This window comes from Bactrocera dorsalis, chromosome 3 (genome assembly GCF_023373825.1).
Source record: "Bactrocera dorsalis isolate Fly_Bdor chromosome 3, ASM2337382v1, whole genome shotgun sequence".
NCBI classification, from domain to species: Eukaryota; Metazoa; Arthropoda; class Insecta; order Diptera; family Tephritidae; genus Bactrocera; species Bactrocera dorsalis.
In genome coordinates this window covers 45796048-45818559 of record NC_064305.1, presented here as the reverse complement: position 1 = coordinate 45818559, position 22512 = coordinate 45796048, and the positions used below count along the sequence as shown (strand labels likewise).

The following is a 22512-nucleotide window of genomic DNA, read 5'->3' as shown; positions in this document are numbered from 1 at the left end:
GTATTTAAAATTTTACGAATTCTTATTTTATATTGAAAGAATCTATTTTTTCTTCTACCAATATTGTGAAATATAAACGAATATAACTTAAATCGTATTCTCCGCCATTAGATTCGGTGACAAATTTTAAAAAGCTCACATCGACGTGACAGCCAAAGTTAAAAAAGGAGTTTTCTACTGCAGTTGCTTCTCGGAGGCATTTTGAAAACTAGTATCTGAATTTTTTTTTACTACAAAAATTTTATTATAAGTATTAATTTTTTTAATACCTAAAAGTCACATGTTTTGCATTATTTGATATTATTTCTTCTGGTGCGCGGTTATATCTATATATATAAAAATCAATGCCACTTTCTTTGTAATTTCATCACTCATAAACGGCTGAACCGATTTGGCTGATTTTTTTTTGTTGTATTTGTTATTATTAGGAGAAGGTTCTTATGTAAGAAAAAATTACGAAAGTTGCCGGAAACCCCTAAAAACAGCCCTTTTCTTTTTCCCATACAAACGTTTTATTTTGTATATACATACATACATACATATGTAAGTAAAAATGATTGTTCGTTTGTTAGTAACGCTAACGCTCGAGAACGGCGGAACCAATCTTCATGAAATCAGAAGTTGTTCGCTGTGGATCTGGAAAGGGTTAGATATAAAAAAACCATATACTTTTCATAAGGAAAATTCGAAAAATTGGAAATTTCCAAAAAGTGACTTTTCATACACTTCTTTTTTGTTTTGTTTTTCAATATTTTGATTTGTAAATTATTTGAATCGTTCAATTTCGGTCGCTTACTTTTTTATTCCGGAAAAATTATTGAAAATTATTCAGTGAAAACTTTATGTGTGTTTCAAACGAAGTAATCAATTACAGATTGAAATTTGTTACGAAGCAACGAAGACATCGCGCTAATATCGGTCGGTGTTCTTTTTGCCATCAACGTATGGCAGCTCAAGACACAAGAACTTCATGAGACTCCCACGATGCGATGAGATATGTGTGGAATTATGGATCGCTGTCAATCAGCAAGCGATCATCACGATAATACAGCAAGACTTTTCAAACAGCTACGGTGTTTGATGAACTTTATCTTGAAGCAACGTATGTATATACAAGTATGGTGCAGTCAGATGCTGGATGTACTCTGTTGAGTTGCAAAAAAGAGGTTTGCCCCAGGCACACATTTTTCTTTGAATGGTGGATGGTGGTTACACCAGATAAAATTGATGAAATCATTTCTGCCGAAATTCCTCATGCAGAGAAAGATCCATTATTCTACGAAGCGATGAAAACCAATATGGTGCATGGACCTTGCAGACATCCCACTTGCAATAAATGCACGAAGCACTATCCACGTGCTTTTCTTTCGGAAACGCAAACTGGAAATGATGGATATTCACTCTATCGTCGTAGCTCATCAGACGACAATGGCAGGACATTTACCATTCAACTTAGAGTAGTGAATATCGAAGTTGAGAATATATTGATCGTACTATATTCTCCACTGTTGTCTAATTCACATTCAAAACTCATATCAATGTTTAGTATTGCAGTTTGGTGTAATCTATAAAATACGTTTGTAAGTACGTCATCAAAGGAACCAATATGGCGGTTATTGGTCTTGAACGATACGGTCGATACGTGAACTGCAATAAAGCGCTTTGTATGGTATTTACTTCTGCAATTCATGAACGTTTTTTGACTATTGTGCGTCTCGCAGTTTATTTGAAGAATGGCTAAAGAGTGTTTTTCAACCCAGAGAATACAGTACAGCCAGCGGAAGCACTTCCAATAACATTGACATTTTCCATAATACAATTGCTAAGTATTTGGAATAGAAGAAAAGAACTGCAACCAAATACGCCGTGAAATAGATTATAAATGGTTCAGTAATCAGTCGTTGAGTATGTATTATACCACGTGCATCCCTAAAGACAGATGTCACAACCTTTCCAGCCGCCTTTTTCGTTTTTCCACGCCTGAAAACCATCACCACCAACTTCATCATGTGCAGTCCACTAGAATGACTGTCGATTGGACTCCAGCGGGAAATGATGGAGCTATATTTCTTTATTTATTGCGATTAGAGAGTACTTAAACACTTCTCAGAATTAGTTGTTTTTGTTGGATTATGAACTTGCGAGCACCTACTTTGCAACTCAACGGTGGATTTCCCTGAGCCCAAATTCAACAGTATTTTTCACAAAAAAACAATGCTTTATTGACACATGAAATGCTTTATGATCGATTTTTTTAAACTAACACAAGTTGCTTCAGAAAAATGCTATATCTCATTAACTAATAGTTATAATCCAACTAATAGAAATCATATAGATGGTAGTAGTAGTATTATCTATGTATCAGCCACAGTGAAGCGTGGACGGGTCCCCTAGTCTTATATATAAAAATGAATCGCAAAATGTGTTGGTAAGCGCATAACTCAAAAACGCCTGTACCAATTTGGCCCATTCTTTTTTTAAAATGTTCGCTGAGGCTGAAGGATGGTTTTTACGGCAAGAAAAATTCGAATAGCTGCCGGGAAACCCCTAAAAACATCCCTTTTCTTTTTCCCATACAAACGAATGAATGTTTGTTTATAGGTAACGCTAAAAGAACGACTGAACCAATCTTGATGAAATTTTCAGAGAATATTCTGTGTGAATCGGGTAAGGTTTAGAAATAAAAAACCTGTATGTGTTTCATAAGGAAAAGTCGGAAAATTGAACAATTCCAAAAAGTTAATTTTTTCCATACAAATTTTTTTAATCAATTTTTTTTGTTTTGTTTTTCAATTATTTAAATCTTTAAAATTTGGCGTTTGCTTCAAAATTTTTTGAAAATTATTCAGTGAAAATGTTATGTGTTTTTCACACAAAGTGATCAATTGCAGATTGAAATTTGTCACAATGCCATGAAGAGGTCGCGCTAATATCGGTCGGGGTTCTTTTTGTCATCAACACACATTAGCAGCCCAAGCCACATGAACGAGTACTCCCAGGATGCGATGGGTCGCGATCAATCAGAAAGCAATCGTTACGATGTCACAGCAAGACTTTTCAAGCAACAGCTTCGATGGACATTGTCTTGAAGCAACGCATATATGGTGCTGTTAGATGCTAGATGTACTCTGTTGAGTGGCAAAAGAGAGGTTTGCCGCACGCACACATTCTTCTTTGGATGGTGGATGGTGGTTACACCAGATCAAATTGATGAAATCATTTATAATGCGGCAATTCCTGATGCAAAGAAAGATCCAGTATTATACGAAGTGATGAAAACCAATAAGGTTCATGAACCTTACGGACACCACAACCCCACTTCGGTTTGTATATCTGTCAATAAATGCACGAAACAGTATCCACGTACTTTTCTTTCGGAAACACAAACTAGAAATGATTGATATCCACTCTATGGGCGTCGCTCACCAGACGACAATGGCAGAACATTTACATAGCATTCAATTTAGAGCCGTGAGTATCGAAGTTGAAAACACATGGAGCGTACCATATTCGCATGAATGAAAATTAAGTTCGCATACTTTTCGATATAAACATCGACATTGTCAAAGACATTTTACATCGTCTTTGCTAAAAATTGGAAATGGTTCAATTTCGGTTGATACTTTCGGTAGTTTGATATCAATTCCATCTTCCCTTTATCAATTCACGAAAAATTAACTCATCACAAATGTTCGGACATTGGCCAAATTATCATAACTACGATTCCTTAAGTGCACGCGCAATGTTAGCTGCCAAAAATACCGATGCTGTTGACTTCAACTGGAAGATTCAAAGTCAAATTCCAGGAGACTTGCGCTCATACAAATCGATCGATCGTCTTGATAATGAAGACGACGCCGTAAATTATCCAGTGGTATTTCTAAATTCTTTGGACAAGCTTGGTATGCGACCGCATCATTTGCGTCTCAAAGTAGGATCCGTCGTTATTATGTTTCGCAATCTTCATGCGCCGAAACTTTGTAATGGAACCCGACTGACTGTGACGCACCTATCGAATACAAGGGGGAGAATGCTTGATTCTACGAGCTCCTATGAGTTCTAACGATTTTCCATTTCAGTTCAATCGTACTCCGTTTCCAGTGAAAATTGAGTTTGAGATGATAGTCAACAGGACCTAAAGATAGTCGCATAGTGTGAGGCATAAATTTGGAAATGCTATGTTTTTCACACGGCCGTAGCGTGCTCACGAGTTAGAAAACCATCTTTTCTGTACACCGGAACAGAAACCGAAAAATGTTGTTTATAAAGCTGCGTTACATTGAAAATAAAAAAAAATTAAATGATGAATTTAACTTTCTTTTCATTTCAAACTACATAATTTCACGCAGGACAACGGCTGCGGGGTCAGCTAGTTTATATACATAAGTATATCTATATAAAGTACACTTTCTTTAAGGATATATATATGTATATTTCAGTATATACATATGCTACTCAAATGTCACCAAAACTAGTTTTATATAGATGTTGCATATTTTTGGTGAGCTGCTTAAACTTACTGTCGCCTTCCTACAGTGTCGCTCAAATATTCTTCGTTTCAGTACCACTTAAAAAAGTTACAAACATACATACATACATACAAGTGAAGCTAATAAAAGCTTTTATAAAAAAAGGAAGAATGACACACAAGCTACCAATGAAATTTGTGAAATTTACGGAGACCATGCAGTATCAGGTCGTGTAGCCAGTGGCGGATCCAGAAAAATTTTTGGGGGGGTTTTAAGAAAAGTTTTTTTACTCAACGTATTTTTAATATAGCAGTTCCCTCGCGAAAATTCAGTTATTATAGGACACGTTTTGTCTTGTGCACAAAAATAGGTATAAGGATAGTTGAATTGCGAAAAATCATATTATACTGTTGAAAAGAATGAGTTAATTATGCAACTTGACAAATAATTATGCACGTGATAATGAGGAGCTTGTAAAGCTGACCATGTACTACGTAAAATGGTGTGCATGGGCAGGTTATAGTGCGCATGGGTGCATAATAATGCGCATGATATCATATATTATTAAAAAAGAACATATTTTCGCAACCAAGCTACTTTCGTAATATTATTTTTTTCTCAGTTTAGGGGGTGTTTTTAGAGTATAATCCCATTAAGTGTTTTATTAGTAGACTATTGCATAATCTCATAGCATTTAAAGAAATGAAAATCTGACTACATTTTTATAGCAAAACTACCAAAACTAGTCATTGGCAGCGAAATTGAAGTCGAAATTGGTAATTTCATGTTTTTTGGAACTGGCAAAAACACCAACGACAATATCAGCTTTGAAATACAACGCAGAGTCACTTTTGCCAACAGGTTCTACTTTGGACTGAGTAGGTAATTGAAAACTAAAGCCCTCTCTCAAATTGTTCAGATCGGACCACTAACTTCATAAAATCAACATAAAGACATTTATTCCGTGTTAAGTAACCTTAATTCAACATGGAGGTTATTTATATCAAATAATGTGGTTATTATACTCTCGCAACAAAATTGCTAAGGAGAGTATTATAGTTTTGTTCACATAACGGTTGTTTGTAAGTCCTAAAACTAAAAGAGTCAGATATAGGGTTATATATACCAAAGTGATCAGGGTGACGAGTAGAGTTGAAATCCGGATGTCTGTCTGTCCGTCCGGCCGTCCGTCCGTGCAAGCTGTAACTTGAATAAAAATTGAGATATCATGATGAAACTTGGTACACGTATTTCTTGGCTCCATAAGAAGGTTAAGTTCGAAGATGGGCAAAATCGGCCCACTGCCACGCCCACAAAATGGCGGAAACCGAAAACCTATAAAGTGTCATAACTAAGCCATAAATAAAGATATTAAAATTTAGCACAAAGGATCGCATTAGAGAGGGGCATATTTGGACGTAATTTTTTTGGAAAAGTGGGCGTGGCCCCACCCCTACTAAGTTTTTTGCACATATCTCGGAAACTACTATAGCTATGTCAACTAAACTCTATAGAGTCGTTTCTTTCAGGCATTTCCATATACAGTTTAAAAATGGAAGAAATCGGATAATAACCACGCCCACCTCCCATACAAAGGTTATGTTGAAAATCACTAAAAGTGCGTTAACCGACTAGCAAAAAACGTCAGAAACACTAAATTTTACGGAAGAAATGGCAGAAGGAAGCTGCATCCAGGCTTTTTTTTTTAAATTGAAAATGGGCGTGGCGTCACCCACTTATGGACCAAAAACCATATCTCAAGAACTACTCGACCGATTTCAATGAAATTCGGTATATAATATTTTAACACCCTGATGACATGTACGAAATATGGGTGAAATCGGTTCACAACCACGCCTTCTTCCAATATAACGCTATTTTGAATTCCATCTGATGCCTTCTCTGTATAATATATACATTAGAAACCAATGATGATAGGTAAATGACGGATAATGAAATCTCGGTTATCACTTTATCATGCGAGAGTATAAAATGTTCGGTTACACTCGAACTTAGCCCTTCCTTACTTGTAAAGAATTAGCAACAAATCGCTGGCAATCACTTCGCGTCGTAATCCAAAATAAAATATTTATTTTTTTCTATTTCATAGTTTTATCGTTTCGGCAACTTAATAAGGAAGGATCGGCGTAACGATTGCTGCTGAAACCACTCTCAGCGATATTTATTATTTACTAGCTGACCCCGCAGCCGTTGTCCTGCGTGAAATTATGTAGTTTGAAATTTAAAGAAAGTTAAATTTATCATTTCATTTTTTTTTTCAATGTAACGCAGCTTTATAAACAACATTTTTCGGTCTCTGTTCCGGTGTACAGAAAAGTTGGTTTTCCAACTCGTGAGCACGCTACGGCCATGTGAAAAACATAGCATTTCCAAAATTATGCCTCACACTATGCGACTATCTTTAGATCCTGTTGACTGTCATCTCAAATTCAATTTTCACTGGAAACGGAATACGTTTGAACTGAAATGGCAAATCGTTAGAACTCAAAGGAATTCGAAGGATCAAGCATTCTGTCCCTTTGTACTCGATAGGTGCGTCACAATGAGTCGGGTTCAATTACACAGTTTCGGCGCATGAAGATTGGGAAACATAATAACGACAGATCCTACTTTTAGACGCAAATAATGCGGTGGCATACCAAGCCTGTCCAAAGAATTTCGGAATACCACTGGATAATTCACGGCGTCGTCTTCATAGTCAAGACGATCGATCGAGTTGTATGAGCGCAAGTCTCCCGGAACTTTACTTTGAATCTTCCAGTTGAAGTCAACAACATCGGTATTTTTTGCAGCTAACATTGTGCGAGCACTTAAGGAATCGTAGTTATGATAATTTGGCCTATGTCCGAACATTTGTGATGAGTTCATCCTTCGTGAATTGATAAAGGGAAGATGGAATTGATATCGAACCACCGGAAGTATCAACCGAAATTGAAAAATTTCGAATTTTTAGAGAAGACGATATAAAATGTCTTTGACAATGTCGAGGTTTATATCGAAAAGTATGCGAACTTCATTTTCATTCCAGTGATTAGCGTCCAAACTTGCACATATTCCCATATACCATTCACAGTAAGCACTGACTCAAATAAAGTTGAACCGCGTACATTAATCAATAGCAACCGAAGGTAGAAACAATCGTCGTTTTTCGGGTGGATTGTGTAAATTCGTCCTAATGCATTAGTTGATAAGACACCTGGATGTCAATCTACTGGTTGGCCTTGCTTTCTGCGTAACTATTCGACGATACATTCCATGTACAATATCAAGGTATTTTCGAATAGAGCAATGTTCTCACAAACACATCACTGACGAAAGTTAAGAAAAAACTCGTCAATGTTAATTTTGTTGCTGGCGATGTTTCCACTGGCTATACTGTATTCTCTGGGATGAAATGCACTCTTTGGCCATTCTCCAAATTAACTGCGAGACGCACAACAGTCGGAAAACGTTCATAAATTGCAAAACTAAATATCCTACAAAGCGCTTTATTGCAGTTCACGTATCGACCGTATCGTTCAAGACCAATAATCGCCATGTTGCTTCCTTTGGTGACGTACTTACAAACGTATTTTATCAATTACACCAAACTACAATACTCAACATTGACATGAATTTTGAATGTGAATTAGACAACAGTGGCGAATATGGTACGATCCATGTGTTGTCAACTTCGATACTCACGCCTCTAAATTGAATGCTATGTAAATGTTCTGCCATTGTCGTCTGGTGAGCAACGCCGATAGAGTGGATATCCATCATTTCTAGTTTGTGTTTCCGAAAGAAAAGTACGTGGATACTGTTTCGTGCATTTATTGACAGATATTCAAACCGAAGTGGGGTTGTGGTGTCCACAAGGTTCATTAACCTTATTGGTTTTCATCACTTCGTATAATACTCTAGCTTTCAATGCATCAGGAATTGCCGCATTATTGAATGATGTCATCAATTTGATCTGGTGTAACCACCTTCCACCATCCAAATGTGTGCGTGCGGCAAGCCTCTCTTTTGCCACTCAACAGAGTACATCTAGCATCTAACAGCACCATATATGCGTTGCTTCAAGATAACGTCCATCGAAGCTGTTGCTTGGAAGGTCTTGCTGTGTCATCGTGACGATCGCTTTCTGATTGATCGCGACCCATAATACCGCACGTATATCATCGCATCCTGGGAGTACTCGTTCATGTGCCTTGGGCTGCTAATGTTGATGCCAAAAAGAACGCCGACCGATATTAGCGCGGCCTCTTCATGGCATCGAGACAAATTCCAATCTGTAATTGATCACTGTGTGTGAAAAACACATATCATTTTCACTGAATAAGTTTCAAAAATTTTTGAAGCAAACGCAAATTTGAAAGATTTAAATAATTGAAAAACAAAATAAAATAATTGAATAAAAAAAAATTGTACTTAATTAACTTTTTGGAATTGTTCAATTTTCCGACTTTTCCTCAAGAAAGACAAACAGGTTTTTAATTTCTAAACCTTTCCCGATCCACAACCAACAACCTCTTAAAATTTCATCAATATTGGTTCAGCCGTTCTCTTAGCGTTACGAACGAACAAACATTCATTCGTTTGTATGAGAAAAAGAAAAGGGCTGTTTTAGGGGTTTTCCGACAATCATTCGAATTTTTTTCTCCGCAGAAACCATCTCTGAACCTCAACGAACATTTAAAAAAAAAGAATTATCAAATTTGGTTCAGTCGTATGAAACTTATGAGCGTACATACATTTTGGCGATTCATTTTTATTTATATAGATAAGTTAATGTTATTGTAATTGAATGATGTGCTAACATCGAATTGGAGAAATAAATACGGAAAGTAATTATAAATATTACAAGTAAGAAAGGATTAAAACAAGTAAGGAAGGGCTAAGTTCGGGTACAACCCAACTTTTTATACTTTTGCAACTTGCGAAAATCAAAGCCAGGTAAATACTTTAAGATGTGAAACCAATCATATAGTGTACTGTCAGCCGGATGTTCGAAAAACCTGATATTAGTTATATAGGGGCTAGCCCAAGTTTTCGTTCAAATTTATCTATTTTAGGCACAAAGATACACTATTATGAATAAAACACGCTCTCTCTATATGCGGTATTAAGTCACCCTGAAGTTCGAAAATCTTTATATATGTACATATATTAAGTATGTGGGGGTTAAGGCAAGTATTGGTCTGATTCAACCAATTTTTGACATACAGGCATACCATTGTAAGAGAAGGGTTATCCCTTAATTTCAGTTAATATACATATATCACACATTGACCGACATTTTCAGTCGAAATATTCGGTACCTAGTGTCTTGAACAATTTTTATTGGATTTAAACAGTTTTTGATCATAGGGTGGCACACACTAAGAACATTATTCGCGCAAAGTTTCATTCTTTTAAACTGAACAAATCAAGTGGAATTTAAAATTGTGCTATATGGGAAGTAGGCGTACTTATCCGATTTCGTCCATTTGTTAATATGTCATAACAATGTAAGAATAATGCTATAACTTTTTTTTTTTAAAAGCTCTCTCATACCATATCGGTGGTAAAATTTAATACAGTAGAATCAGGTTATAACGACTCCGCTTATAGTGTCCGTCCGGTTATTCCGACGAAAACTCGATGGCTTGGTTGGTCCCCATACAAACTTATATGAAAGGGCCTCCGCTTAGTACGTCCCAGCTTTTAGCGACTAACCGCTTACACCGACGAAATTTTTCAGAATTCAACCGGATATAGCGACGAAAAAAAATTCAGCAAAATAATGCCAACAAATTTAAGCATCAAACGACGTAATTGGAAATGTATGTATTTATCAGTGATCGGCACACTTGCTTGTGTGCGTAGCAGCGACACGAAGGCTCTTACACTCTCACTACTCTCTGTCAGTTTTAGCCGTCGCCTTAGCAACGCTGCTGCTAGATAGAGATAGTCGAAGTGCAATGCTGACGTACACAAATGTTTACAGCGTGCGTATGCACACATAGCCTATTCGATAGGATGTCCCGTTATATTTCTAGTTTTTTCTATTTTTTTCCAATTTTCCGCAAAATGCACAAAATGCGCATAAGGAAGTCATTCAGTTTAAGCCCGAAACTTGTGCATTACACCCGCAAAATGTCTCAAAAACGAAAGTGGTTCTCTGTTGAAGAAAAAATGCAAATTATTCGGCGCAGGGAAGCCGGTGAGCTATCGTTGCGCTCACCGGCTTCCCTGCGCCGAATAATTTGCATTTTTGCAAAAGAATTCTGCGTGGGCCACACAACAATTGCCACAGTCAAAAAAAATAAAGAAAAAATTAAAACGTTGAGTGTAATATCTTAAAAATATTCCCTAAAAATTTCACGTTGATCCGATAATTAGTTTTTGAGTTATTCGGGAAATAAAAAAGAGAGCTCGGGCACTTCAAAGCGCTAGTGTGAAACTTTAAACGCGTTTTTCTCAAAACTATGTTTTTTGAATCGTTGACAACTGTAACTCGAAAACCGTTCAGTAGATTTTAATGAAATTTATTAAGCTTACATAATAAACTCGGGCCAGATCGAAGGATTTTTATTTTTTAGAAAATTTCGATTTATAAGACCAATTAACTGTTGATTTTTTCGCAAAAATTTAGAAAAACACTTCCTGAGGCCGTCATTTGGTTAATTTTGAAAACAAAATAAAACCTTCGATCAGGCCCGGGTTTATCTATTTATAAAACTAATTTTTTGTCCGATTGATTTCAGATTAATCTCCAAGGACTTATGCTTGTCACCTTGTACCTTTTTTTGGAAGAGGGTCAACACAAACAACTATAACTTCGGAAATTAATTTCTTTTTTTTTAATTTTTGTGAATTCAAGTCAACACATCCTATAATAATGCCATATTACTACTTTTGTAAAATAACATGATTTAGTAGCAAAAAAAAAAATACTGAAAACTCTCATTTTTTCGTGCTTCTGACTACCCCTAACCCCTTAAAGCCGAAACGCATTAGAGCTTCAACTTAAGATCAAGTGGACAAAGCATTGTTACAGTGGTTCATATTGCAACGCAGTCGACGAATCCCATTAACCCTGCCTTCATAACGTTATTTTTAACCCTTTCAGTCATAATGATACGTCTGTTAGATGTATCGTTTCTTTTGGACTTTCATTGGATACCATGAAACTTTATACTTTGATAATTTATTTGTTAAATTAAAATATGCATGCGTTGAGAAAAAAATTGTAGGAGGGAGAGCAAAATATAAAGAGGTCGTGCGCCTCTCAGACGTACGTTATGAAAGCAGGGTTAAGTGGTCCACTGCTTCAAGAAAAAGCTAATTTTTTCGCCAAGCAATTTAAAATTAAAAATTTTAATTATACTGTGAGTTGGATAAGCCATAATATTGTCGGCGGTACAATCAATGGAGAATCTTTGTCTGTACAAAAAATCGATGTTAGCGAGTGGCTTACAAAGGTTTGGCCTATACTACGAAAAGAAAGAAATTTTTAATGCCGACGAAACTGGACTATTCTACAAATTAACTCCAGACAAAACATTAAAATGTAAAGGTGAGAAGAGAAATTATTTTGAAGAAACCTGTTTATTGAAATTTTATTTTATAGGTCAAAAATGCACTGGAGGGAAGCTGTCCAAGGAAAGGATAACTGTGCTTGTTGCAGCCAATATGAGTGGTAATATTAAAAAGCTTTTATTGGTTATTGGAAAATCAAAGCGATCTAGATGCCTTAAAAATGTTCAGTCTTTGCCAGTTGACTACTATAGTAATCGCCGAGCATGGATGACATCTACAATTTTTATTAATTGGATACGGGATTGGGATGCTGAGCTTAAAAAGCAGAAAAAGAAGATATTGCAATTAGTTGATAATTGTCCAGCCCATACCCAAATTAGTGACCTAACGAATATCACATTAGTTTTCCTTCCACCAAATACGACATCTGTATTACAACCAATAGATCGAGGCATAATTCGAGTGATTAAATCAACTTTTCGGAAAAATCTTGTACTTAAAATAATCAGCAATATGAATGGAAACAAAGATGAAAATTACCCGAAAATAACCATACTTGATGCTAATTTAATGATAAATGATGCTCGGCAACAACTTTCGCCATTGACAATTGAGAATTGTTTTAAGCATTCTGGGATTGCAGAAGAAAATTTAGATGGTTCCAGCAGTTCATGCTCAAATGATATTGAAATCGAAGATGCCATTTCTCTATCGGTTTGGGCAAGAGCTCTAAAAAATCAGCTACCGATTTCAAAGGAAGAACTAGATGGATATGTTCTTATTGACAATGGTGTGGCGACTTGTGAGGAACTTTCCAAAGACAGAATTGTTGAAAATATATTAGATGATGGACAGGATAGCGACGACAACGTGGAAGATCGAAATGAAGATGAGTCAGCACCTAGCGTTTTGGAGGCACTGAAGGCTGCAGAACTACTAAATAGATTTGTCCATTCGAATTTTAATGACAAGAGTTTAACGCACAGCATCTCTAGTTTAAATAATGCGGTGCGCGACTGTTTTTACATGTAAAAAATGACTGCAAAACAATCAAAAATTACTGATTATTTAAATTAAGAATAAAAAGTAAAGAAAAGAAATTAATCTAGTTATATTAAGTTTATGACTATCCGTTATCCGTTTTTTGCTACTTCTGGCTATTGCGTCCTCCGGGTATAACGACGTAAAATCGTCGGTCCCTTGAAAGTCGTTATAACCGGAATCAACTGTATATTTGGCGTATTTAGTTATTGATTTATCGAGCTTTTAGTAGTTTTGAACAGTATCGTTATATGGGGAGTGAGCGAGGTTATCCTACGATTTCATCAACTGTCCACTTGAAAAAAAAAAAACAGAATAAATGGGTTTTTCGGCGAAATCAATTTATTTTATTCAAAATAGTCTCCTTCTGTTCCAATACAGCTTTTTACACGGTCTAAAAGCATGTCGATGTCGATGTCATGTTGTGATAGACGGAAGACACGTCTCCAGTGTTTTAGATGTGCGTGCGCTCCGAGGTCCTAACATCGACTCGGACCACTATCTTGTTGCAGCTAAGATTCGCACCCGCCTCTGTACAGCAAAAAACGCACGCCAATAAACACAAGGAAGGTTCGACGTCGAGAAGCTGCAATCACAACAGACAGCCGAACGATTTTCTACTCGGCTTGCACTCCTGCTCTCTGAGAGCACTCGTCAACAACTCGGTATAAGGGAACTGTGGGACGGCATTTCAAACTCCTTACGTACAGCTGCAACCGAAACCATTGGTTTTCGAAAAGTGCAAAAGAACAGCTGGTACGACGAGGAGTGCCGTGTCGCAGCGGAGAGAAAACAGGCTGCCTACCTCGATACGATCGACCACAACACGTGCAGGATGGGATAGATACCGAGAGTTGAAGAGGGAGGCGAGACATATACGAGAAGATGCGGCGGCTTACAGAAGGTTTCAAGACCGGAGCATACTCTTGTAGAACCCCCCAAGGTGATCTAGCCACCGATGCCCAGAGCATACTTAAATTATGGAGGGAACACTTCTCCAGCCTGCTGAATGGCAGTGAACGCACAACACCAGGAGAAGGCGAACCCGATACCCCAATCGATGACGATGGAGCAGACGCTCCATTGCCCGACCATGAAGAAGTTCGAATAGCAACTGCCCATCTAAAAAACAATAAAGCGGCAGGTGCCGCCTGATTGCCGGCCGAGCTACTCAAACACGGCGGCGAAGAGCTGATAAAGTGCATGCATCAGCTTCTTTGCAAATATGATCGGACGAACGTATGCCCAACGATTGGAATTTAAGTGTGCTATGCCCAATCCATAAAAGAGGAGACCCCACAATCTGCGCCAACTACCTTATCAGACCTTATCAGTGTGGCTTTAGACCTGGTAAATCAACAACCGACCAGATATTCACCATGCGCCAAGTCTTGGAAAAGACCCGTGAAAGGAGAATCGACACACACCACCTCTTCGTCGATTTCAAAGCTACTTTCGACAGCACGAAAAGGAGCTGCCTTTATGCCGCGATGTCTGATTTTGGTATCCCCGCAAAACTAATACGGCTGTGTAAACTGACGTTGAGCAGCACCGAAAGCTACGTCAGGATCGGGAAGGACCTCTCCGAGCCGTTCGATACCAAATGAGGTTTCAGACAAGGCGAATCCCTATCGTGCGACTTCTTCAATCTGCTGCTGGAGAAAATTATTCGAGCTGCAGAACTGAATGGAGCAGGTAGAATCTTTTATAAGAGTGTACAGCTGCTGGCGTATGCCGATGATATCAATCGACGAGCAAAAGCCAAACTCTATAAGTCGCTCATAATTCCCGTCCTGCTATATGGTGCAGAGGCTTGGACGATGACAACAACCGATGAGTCGACGTTGCGAGTTTTCGAGAGAAAAGTTCTGCGAAAAATTTATGATCCTTTGCGCGTTGGCCACGGCGAATATCGCATTCGATGGAACTATGAGCTGTACGAGATATACGACGACATTGACATAGTTCAGCGAATTAAAAGACAGCGGCTACGCTGGCTAGGTCATGTTGTCCGGATGGATGAAAACACTCCAGCTCTGAAAGTATTCGACGCAGTACCCGCCGGGGGAAGCAGAGGAAGAGGAAGACCTCCACTCCGTTGGAAGGACCAAGTGGAGAAAGACCTGGCTTCGCTTGGAATATCCAATTGGCGCCACGTAGCGAAGAGAAGAAACGACTGGCGCGCAGTTGTTGACTCGGCTATAATCCCGTAAGCGGTGTCTACGCCAGTAAAGACGAAGAAAAGCATGTCGAACGAGAGTTTTAACACTTCGGCCGGTATGGTCGCCAGTATGCCGGTGCAAGCTTTTGAATAGCCACTACGTCTGCAAAACGTTTTCCTTTCATGGGCAAATGCATTTTTCCGAAAAGTAAGCAGTCGCACGGTACCATTTCAGGTGAATACCGGGAGTGGTTAATGGTTAAAATGTGATTTTTGACCTCTTCAATGATGTCCTTCGAATGTTGGATTCTGAGCAATTTTTGGCCGTTAGTCAATTTGTGCCGAACAAACCATGCACACACCTTTCGTAAGCCCAACTGTTCGGTCAAAATGTGATAAATTGATATTTTGGAGATGTTCAATTCCATTTCCATCAATTTGAGTGATTGATGGAAATTTGATTTTTTACGAATTCATTCACAGTTTCGATGGAATTTCCGGTGACCACGGATTTTGATTGGCCCACATGTTGATCGTCATTTATGTCCACACGACCACTTTGAAAACGTTGAAGCCACTAGTACTCTCTGCTACGGGATAGGCAAACATCGCCGTAGACTTGTTTCATCAATTGAAAAATTTTACCAATTTCAAAATAAAATTTAATGTTGACTCTTTGTTCGAAGCTCATTTTCGCACCGATAACACAAACATACTGACACTTAAAACGCAATAAATTCACTCCCAATCAATGAAATGTCATGAAATTCTCACTGGACAATCGACAAAGATAGCAGATTCTAACGCACCAGTGGACTTATAGATGGCGGCACCAGGCGGCGCTAGTTTCAAAAAGTCCTCTTTACTTTGAAACACATCTTGTTTGTTCATAGGGTTTTTTAAAGGAAAAAATACTTTGTTTCTGGACATTGACTCCTCTCCACTATCCCAGGCAAGACAGGGCTTTCGACAGGCTAAATATTATTTAAAGGTATTCTGGAATAGTAGATAGGTGGGAACAGTAGGTATGTATATACCCTTTGTTTTGATAAGGACTACTTCCAAACTATAAATAAAGGCGTTGTTATAGCGGTGGCATTTATATATATTTTTTTTAAATGATAAAAACATTTATTGTGTCAAAACTATATTAATTAGATATGTATGTATATGATGTCGGGATATTTTTGTAGAATATCTGCAAATTAACTTCCCTTGTGTGGGAAGTATTAAAAAAATATGTTCCGTTCCGCTACGCGCGGTAGAAATTAAACACAAGTGTTGATTTGAGCGTGATAATATGTGGTGCGCTTTGATCATCAAGATGATCACTCAATACGCTTGCCGATTATGCACTGGCCTTTATTAGTAACATCACTTATATTTATATTCTTATAATTCTATGCTTATTACTAAAGATGCTTTGGCATTACATTAAGTGATGAAATGCCAGAGCATTGGATTTCCAATTATTCTCATTATCAAAACAAATAATGGAATATTGAATTTTGCTTACTTATCAAAACAAGTGATGTATTGATTTCTAATTAATTAAAGTATTCTGCTGACCAAGCAGTAATACTGTGAGAAGATACAATTTGTTTACATTTATCTTTAGGTCTCCGTGTGGCTGCTGCCGTTAACTCCCCCCTCTCTAAGATGAATCGTCCCCGATTCAGTATCATTTTTTGATATATTGTAAATGCTCTCTAAAATAGCATTATATGACAATTCTTGAAATTTTATTTTTTTTCTTTGCTTATTGGTTTTATATAATTTTTTTAATTTTAAAATCTTATAGATTATGTATATTGTTATTAATAGTACAAGTATTACAATTATGTACCAGAAAAGTGAATGATTTTTAAATTCTTTAATTCGTTCACTCAAAATATTTATGTTTTCAGATTTAAATTCTTTATTCTGTGTTTCCATATATTCCATAATTTCATAATTATTAATATGATTATTTTTTAAATACTTCCAAATTTTACAACCAATATTTTCGTAAGTTATATTATCAATATTTGTATAATTTTCAAATGTTACAAGGTAAACTCCGTTTATGGCAGAGTCATCTATAGTATGATTTCCAGAGACTAATATTGCTCCTTCTTTAATTATATCTATGTCTTTATGTTTTTCTTTAATTTTTTTACATTTTCCTTTTTTATTGGACAAAATATCTGATAGGCAAGTATTTTTATTATTAATTTTACAATAAGTATTTATCATTTCTTTTTTGCAGTTTTTTATATTTATATATTCTTTTTTGCATTTCGCAATTTCATTATCAATTATTAATCTGCCATCTTTTTGTGTAATTGCTCTTACTTCATAATATTTACAATCATATATAATTTTTGGGTACTTAATATATATAACTATTACATCTTTATTTTGTACAATTTTAAACTTTGAAATATCTATTAAATCAGTTATTGTCAATCGTCCATGTTCATTTTTAATTATGTTTTTAATCTCGTCTAAATTTAAAATTGTCGGGTTTAAAATTCCCGTTTTTCCGTTTCGTTAGAATTTTAATATCAGATTTTTCATTAATATTATTAATTGTTTCTGTTAATTGGTTAATAATTTCAAAAATTTTAGAATTTGTTTGTTTATTATTATTTTCAATTAATTCGTTTAATTTATTATTTACTAACACTAGGTCGTCATGGTCCGGTGTTCCTGCTATCCACTTCCATAATGTACCTATTTCATTTATTCCTCTCCTATATCTTGTATCTTTAATTTGTAGTTGTTCTAATAAAGTTTCTATGAGTTCTATTTCTGGATCTGTGTCTAAATCATTAATATATGCCTTGTCTTGTTCATTATTTTGTTCAAAATTTTTATATCTGAGTTTTTTATTATAATAATTTGTGTCTGAACTTATAAGTTCTCTAAAATATGTTAAATTAGTGATGTGGAGGGGTATCATCCTCTAAAAATATATGATTAAGATTTAATATTATCTTTATGTACTATTCTATTCCTGTAGTTAATTCTAACTTTATTCCCTAAGTCTTCTTTTACTACCTGTTTCTTGTATCTAGGATTTAGTTTATTTCTCTCTCCTGTAATTTTTTCATATATAATTTCTCCGCATAAATATGTTTTATTAATTCTATTTTTATTGTGTCTTTCTAGCATCTTAGTTTGTGCTGATAAAAGTTTTTCTGGTAAAATATCATGAGAGACTTTGTTATAAAGTACTTCAAATGGTTTCTCATTAGTTACCGAATGTATAGTTTTATTATATTGTTGGACAGCTCTAAATATTGATTCTGAAAAGCTTATTAAATTATATTCTTGTTTAATACATCGCGAAATTTCAATAATTGTTGAATGTATCCTCTCAATTTGACCATTCGTGGTACTATGATTTGGGTTACAAAAAAATATTTCTATTTGAAGTCTCTGCATCAAGGACTTAAATTGTACCGTAGTGAATCCTGGTTCATTATCAATTGTTAACTTCTTTATATCAGGGAAACTTTGTAATATTTCTAACACTTTATCTTCTAAATTAATCTTATCTTCGATTTGCTTAATAACCAAAAATTTGGAATAGCTATCTATACACGTAATGAATTTTAAAGATTGCGCATAGAATATATCCATGTGTATCTGTACTCCTTCCTCTGTAGGTATTGGGACCTCTCCAATTGGTATTTTTATAGGGTGTCTATCATATTTGTTTTTATTACATATGTCGCAATTCCTTACGTATTCTTTGAATTGTTTCCTCATTTCCGGCCAGTAATATTTTTTACAAATTTGATCCAAATTTTCTTGGTTACTTCTATGTGCTCGTATATGCGTTTGTTCAATTATAATTCCATGGTCTTCTCTGTTTGTTATGTCAATTGCAAAATTTTTCGTATATATGAATTTATTAGTAAATGTTTTTTTTATTTTCGCTTGTATTTCGTATAGGTCCTCTATTGAGCAATGTATTGCCGTAACTATATTTGGTTTGATGTATTCCTTTAATATTGTGATTAAATCATCAACAGTATCATATTCAATTAAATGTCTTATTTTTCCAAATTCTTGAATTTGCTCATGTATTGTAAATCTATTTTTGCTTAGTAAAATTTGTTGTTTAAATTGGTTTAATGGTTTTTTTGTCTCGGGTATCTGAGTATGATCACTACTTTCAGCTGAATGTTGAGTTACTGTGGTTGACGATTCGTCGGATAAATTATTAAGAAATTGTCGTGATAGAGCATCTGCTACCACATCCCAGGTAGGAATTGCCAAGCTTCACGACCGGATCAATCATGGATTAGTCGTGGTTAACCAGGCTTTGGTAGTCCGGGACTGAACCAGGCTTGGTATCTTAGTCACACCGGGTAAAGTCCAGGCTTGGATCCCTCCCTGGTATCAAGCCTGGTTGCCAAGTTTGTACCAAGTCTGGAAGAAGTCTGGTTCATTCAGCCTTGGCTTGATTCCTTTTAAATCAGGCTGCACCCTGATTTTACTTTACTGCGAAATCAAAACTTTGCAATGTCTAATAGTATAATGCTTGATTGCTAACCCCATTTTAATTTACTTCTCAATATTTATAATATTGACATCCAGTTGGCGCTTCCATCGAGAACACAAATGTCAACGTCTACAAATTAAATTCATTTTGGTGTTCAATCATGAGTTCCACAGGGTATTCGAATTCGCGGGAACGAGTGAAAAAATACCGTTTTTTAAAAAAAATTGGTGACTCTAATGATAATAATAGTGTGGACAGTTCTGATAAGGATATTCGTGATGAATCAACGGATTCTTCTGATAAAAACTTGCTCCAAGCACAGAAAGATGAAAGGAGCCCTAACCAAGCAAAGCCATCTCAAGATTTAGAAAATTGTGAAGAATCTTCAAGTGGAGTTCTACAACAAGATACATCGCTAGAGAGTTTCGCAGGGTGTTCAAGTTTTATGTCGGTTGACGACGATGATGACAACGCCATAGCACCTGTCAGTCCAGGAGCAGATGCAGCCCCTCAACAGACCGACCTGATGAACTCAGGAATTGAGATTGAAGCACCTCAGACCCTCACTGAGAAAATACGCTAGCTAACACTTGATAATATAGGCAGCATCAAGATGAAAGTGGTGAGTGGATTTTTAGAAATTCTGCGTAGTGAAGGACACACTGAAGTGCCATCCACTGCCCATAAACTTCTTGGCTTCAATCACCGAGTAAAAACCAAACCGATGATGGCATATAAAGATCAAATTGGGGACTTTTTTTATCTCGGAATTCGAAATGGTTTGGAGGAACGAATAGACGTGAATGTTTACAAAGAAAACAACATACGTGTGTTAGTTCATATAGATGGATTGAAGGTATACCATTATTCCAAGGGAAGTCTCTGGCCTATTACGATGAAGGTGGTGACAAAAAAATATACCTGCAGTCCTTTTGTGGTAGCCTTGTTTTATGCCAAGCCAAAAAATGTGAGTGATTTTTTGGGTGATTTCGTGGATGAAGCTAAAAAATTAATCCTCGAAGGAATAACCATCGATGGTTGTAAATTCAATTTTGAAATAATAGCTATTGTTGCGGATAGTCCAGCGAGGGCATTCCTCAAGTGCATAAAAGGGCCAACAGCCTTTTATGGCTGTGAAAGATGTACAGTTCAAGGGGAAACTCTGAATCGAAGAAGAGTTTATCCTGATTTGAAGTGTGCATTACGAACGAAAGAGAACTTTGTCACTCAAACAGATGTCAATCATCACTTAAGGGATAAAAAAACGCAGCAACTGCTGGTTTCACCATTGCTTCAGATTCCTAATTTTGATCCAGTCAAAGACTTCCCGTTAGATATTATGCATTTATTATTTTTAAATGTAATGAAAAATCTTGGAGAAAAATGGGTGAAGAGGGAGAAAAATAATTATAAATTATCAACACAACAGTTGAATGAATTTTCAGATTTAATGAATTCGATGAAAGATTATGTAACGGCAGAATTTCAGAGGAAGGAGTTTGATATCGAGGAAATTGGGCAATGGAAAGCAACTCAGTGCTCATTTTTACTGCTTTACGCCGGTGGCATTGTCCTGCAGTTTGTTCTCGATGATGACAAATATCAACACTTTCTGCTACTTCATGTAGCATGTCGTGTTTTGTGCAGTGATAAATTCATAACCAGGGGTCTTCCCATGGCAAAGATTCTATTGCATAATTTCGTTCAACTAATGCCAATTTATTATGGAGAAGACAGTGTCATAATGACAATTCATCACCTCAGTCACCTCTGTGATGACGCAGCTCATTTTAAAACCTCAGTGAGCCACTACTCTGCATTTTGGGGGGGAGAATTTTATAGGCCAGTTGAAGGATTTTGCAAGTAGCCGAGCGAAACCCTTGGCTCAAATCGTCAATCGCCTCAGTGCTTTAGACTCATCAGACAGTGCAAAAGTGAGACCCCGTGTTGCAATACGCGATGTGAAACCTGAAAAATTCCCTGAGACAATTAAAATAAGTTGTGAAGAATATTCATCAGTCAAATCAGTAACTTATAATGACATGATACTACATGCTGAGGAACCTAACAATGTCGTGGAACTAACCACAGAAAAACTCTTTGTTATTTCAAAATTATGGGTTAAATCAAAGTGCCATCATAGTGAAAAGTCAACGGACGATATTTACTTAGATGGATTTAAACTGCACTCCTTAAATGATGTGTTTGATGCTCCCTGTGCGTCAAGAGAAATTGGCATTTTTGCAATTGACAAATTAGCAGGTTCGCATGAGCTGGTAACCATCGGTACTGTGAAATCCAACTGTTTAATGATGAAAATCAAAGAAAAGTATTATGCTGTGTCCTTGTTGCATTCATAACGTCAATTGTTTCAATAGTGCAATTTTGATGGGTATGATGGTTTTTGCGGGGGTTTTCGTACAGAGAGAGGAGACGGATCCAGTGTCAAATTTTTGAAAAACGGCGGTTCATTTGTAAATATTGGTGTTATCGTATATCCCGCTACAACGGTAGCGTCATATTGCGTCATTTTTCTGCACGGCGTCATTGCCTGTGGGCAGTCCATAACAGCTTGGATTAATTCGCTATTTCACGTATGTAAGTATTTTTGCCAATTGTTTATGATTCAGAATGAAGTATAATTCTCTTCTCCTCTTTTATTAGTTGCCTCAGTATTTGTCGAAAATTTTACACATTTCCACAATCTTTTCATATAACCTCCAAAAATCATGCCTGATGATGTTGACGCCATAATTTACTGTGTTGAAACATTGAACGATAAAAAAATTTAGACAGTTAATTCACACATTTGTGAGAAT

At 36.4% G+C, this 22512-nt stretch overlaps 2 protein-coding genes across 19 annotated transcripts in view; one reads left to right on the top strand and one right to left on the bottom strand.

Annotated features, from left to right (window-relative positions):
* Window positions 1-15786, top strand: part of LOC125777137 (craniofacial development protein 2-like) — a 97888-nt gene extending 82102 nt beyond the window's left edge. Inside the window, exon 2 of the mRNA XM_049451377.1 lies at window positions 13608-15786. Within this exon, the coding sequence (XP_049307334.1) occupies window positions 13608-13881 (274 nt within the window). The 3' untranslated portion in view covers window positions 13882-15786. The remainder of the gene's footprint in view (window positions 1-13607) is intronic.
* The window catches only part of LOC115066185 (synaptic vesicle 2-related protein), a 795221-nt gene that overhangs the window by 264103 nt on the left and 508606 nt on the right, over window positions 1-22512 (bottom strand). The window lies entirely within an intron of this gene.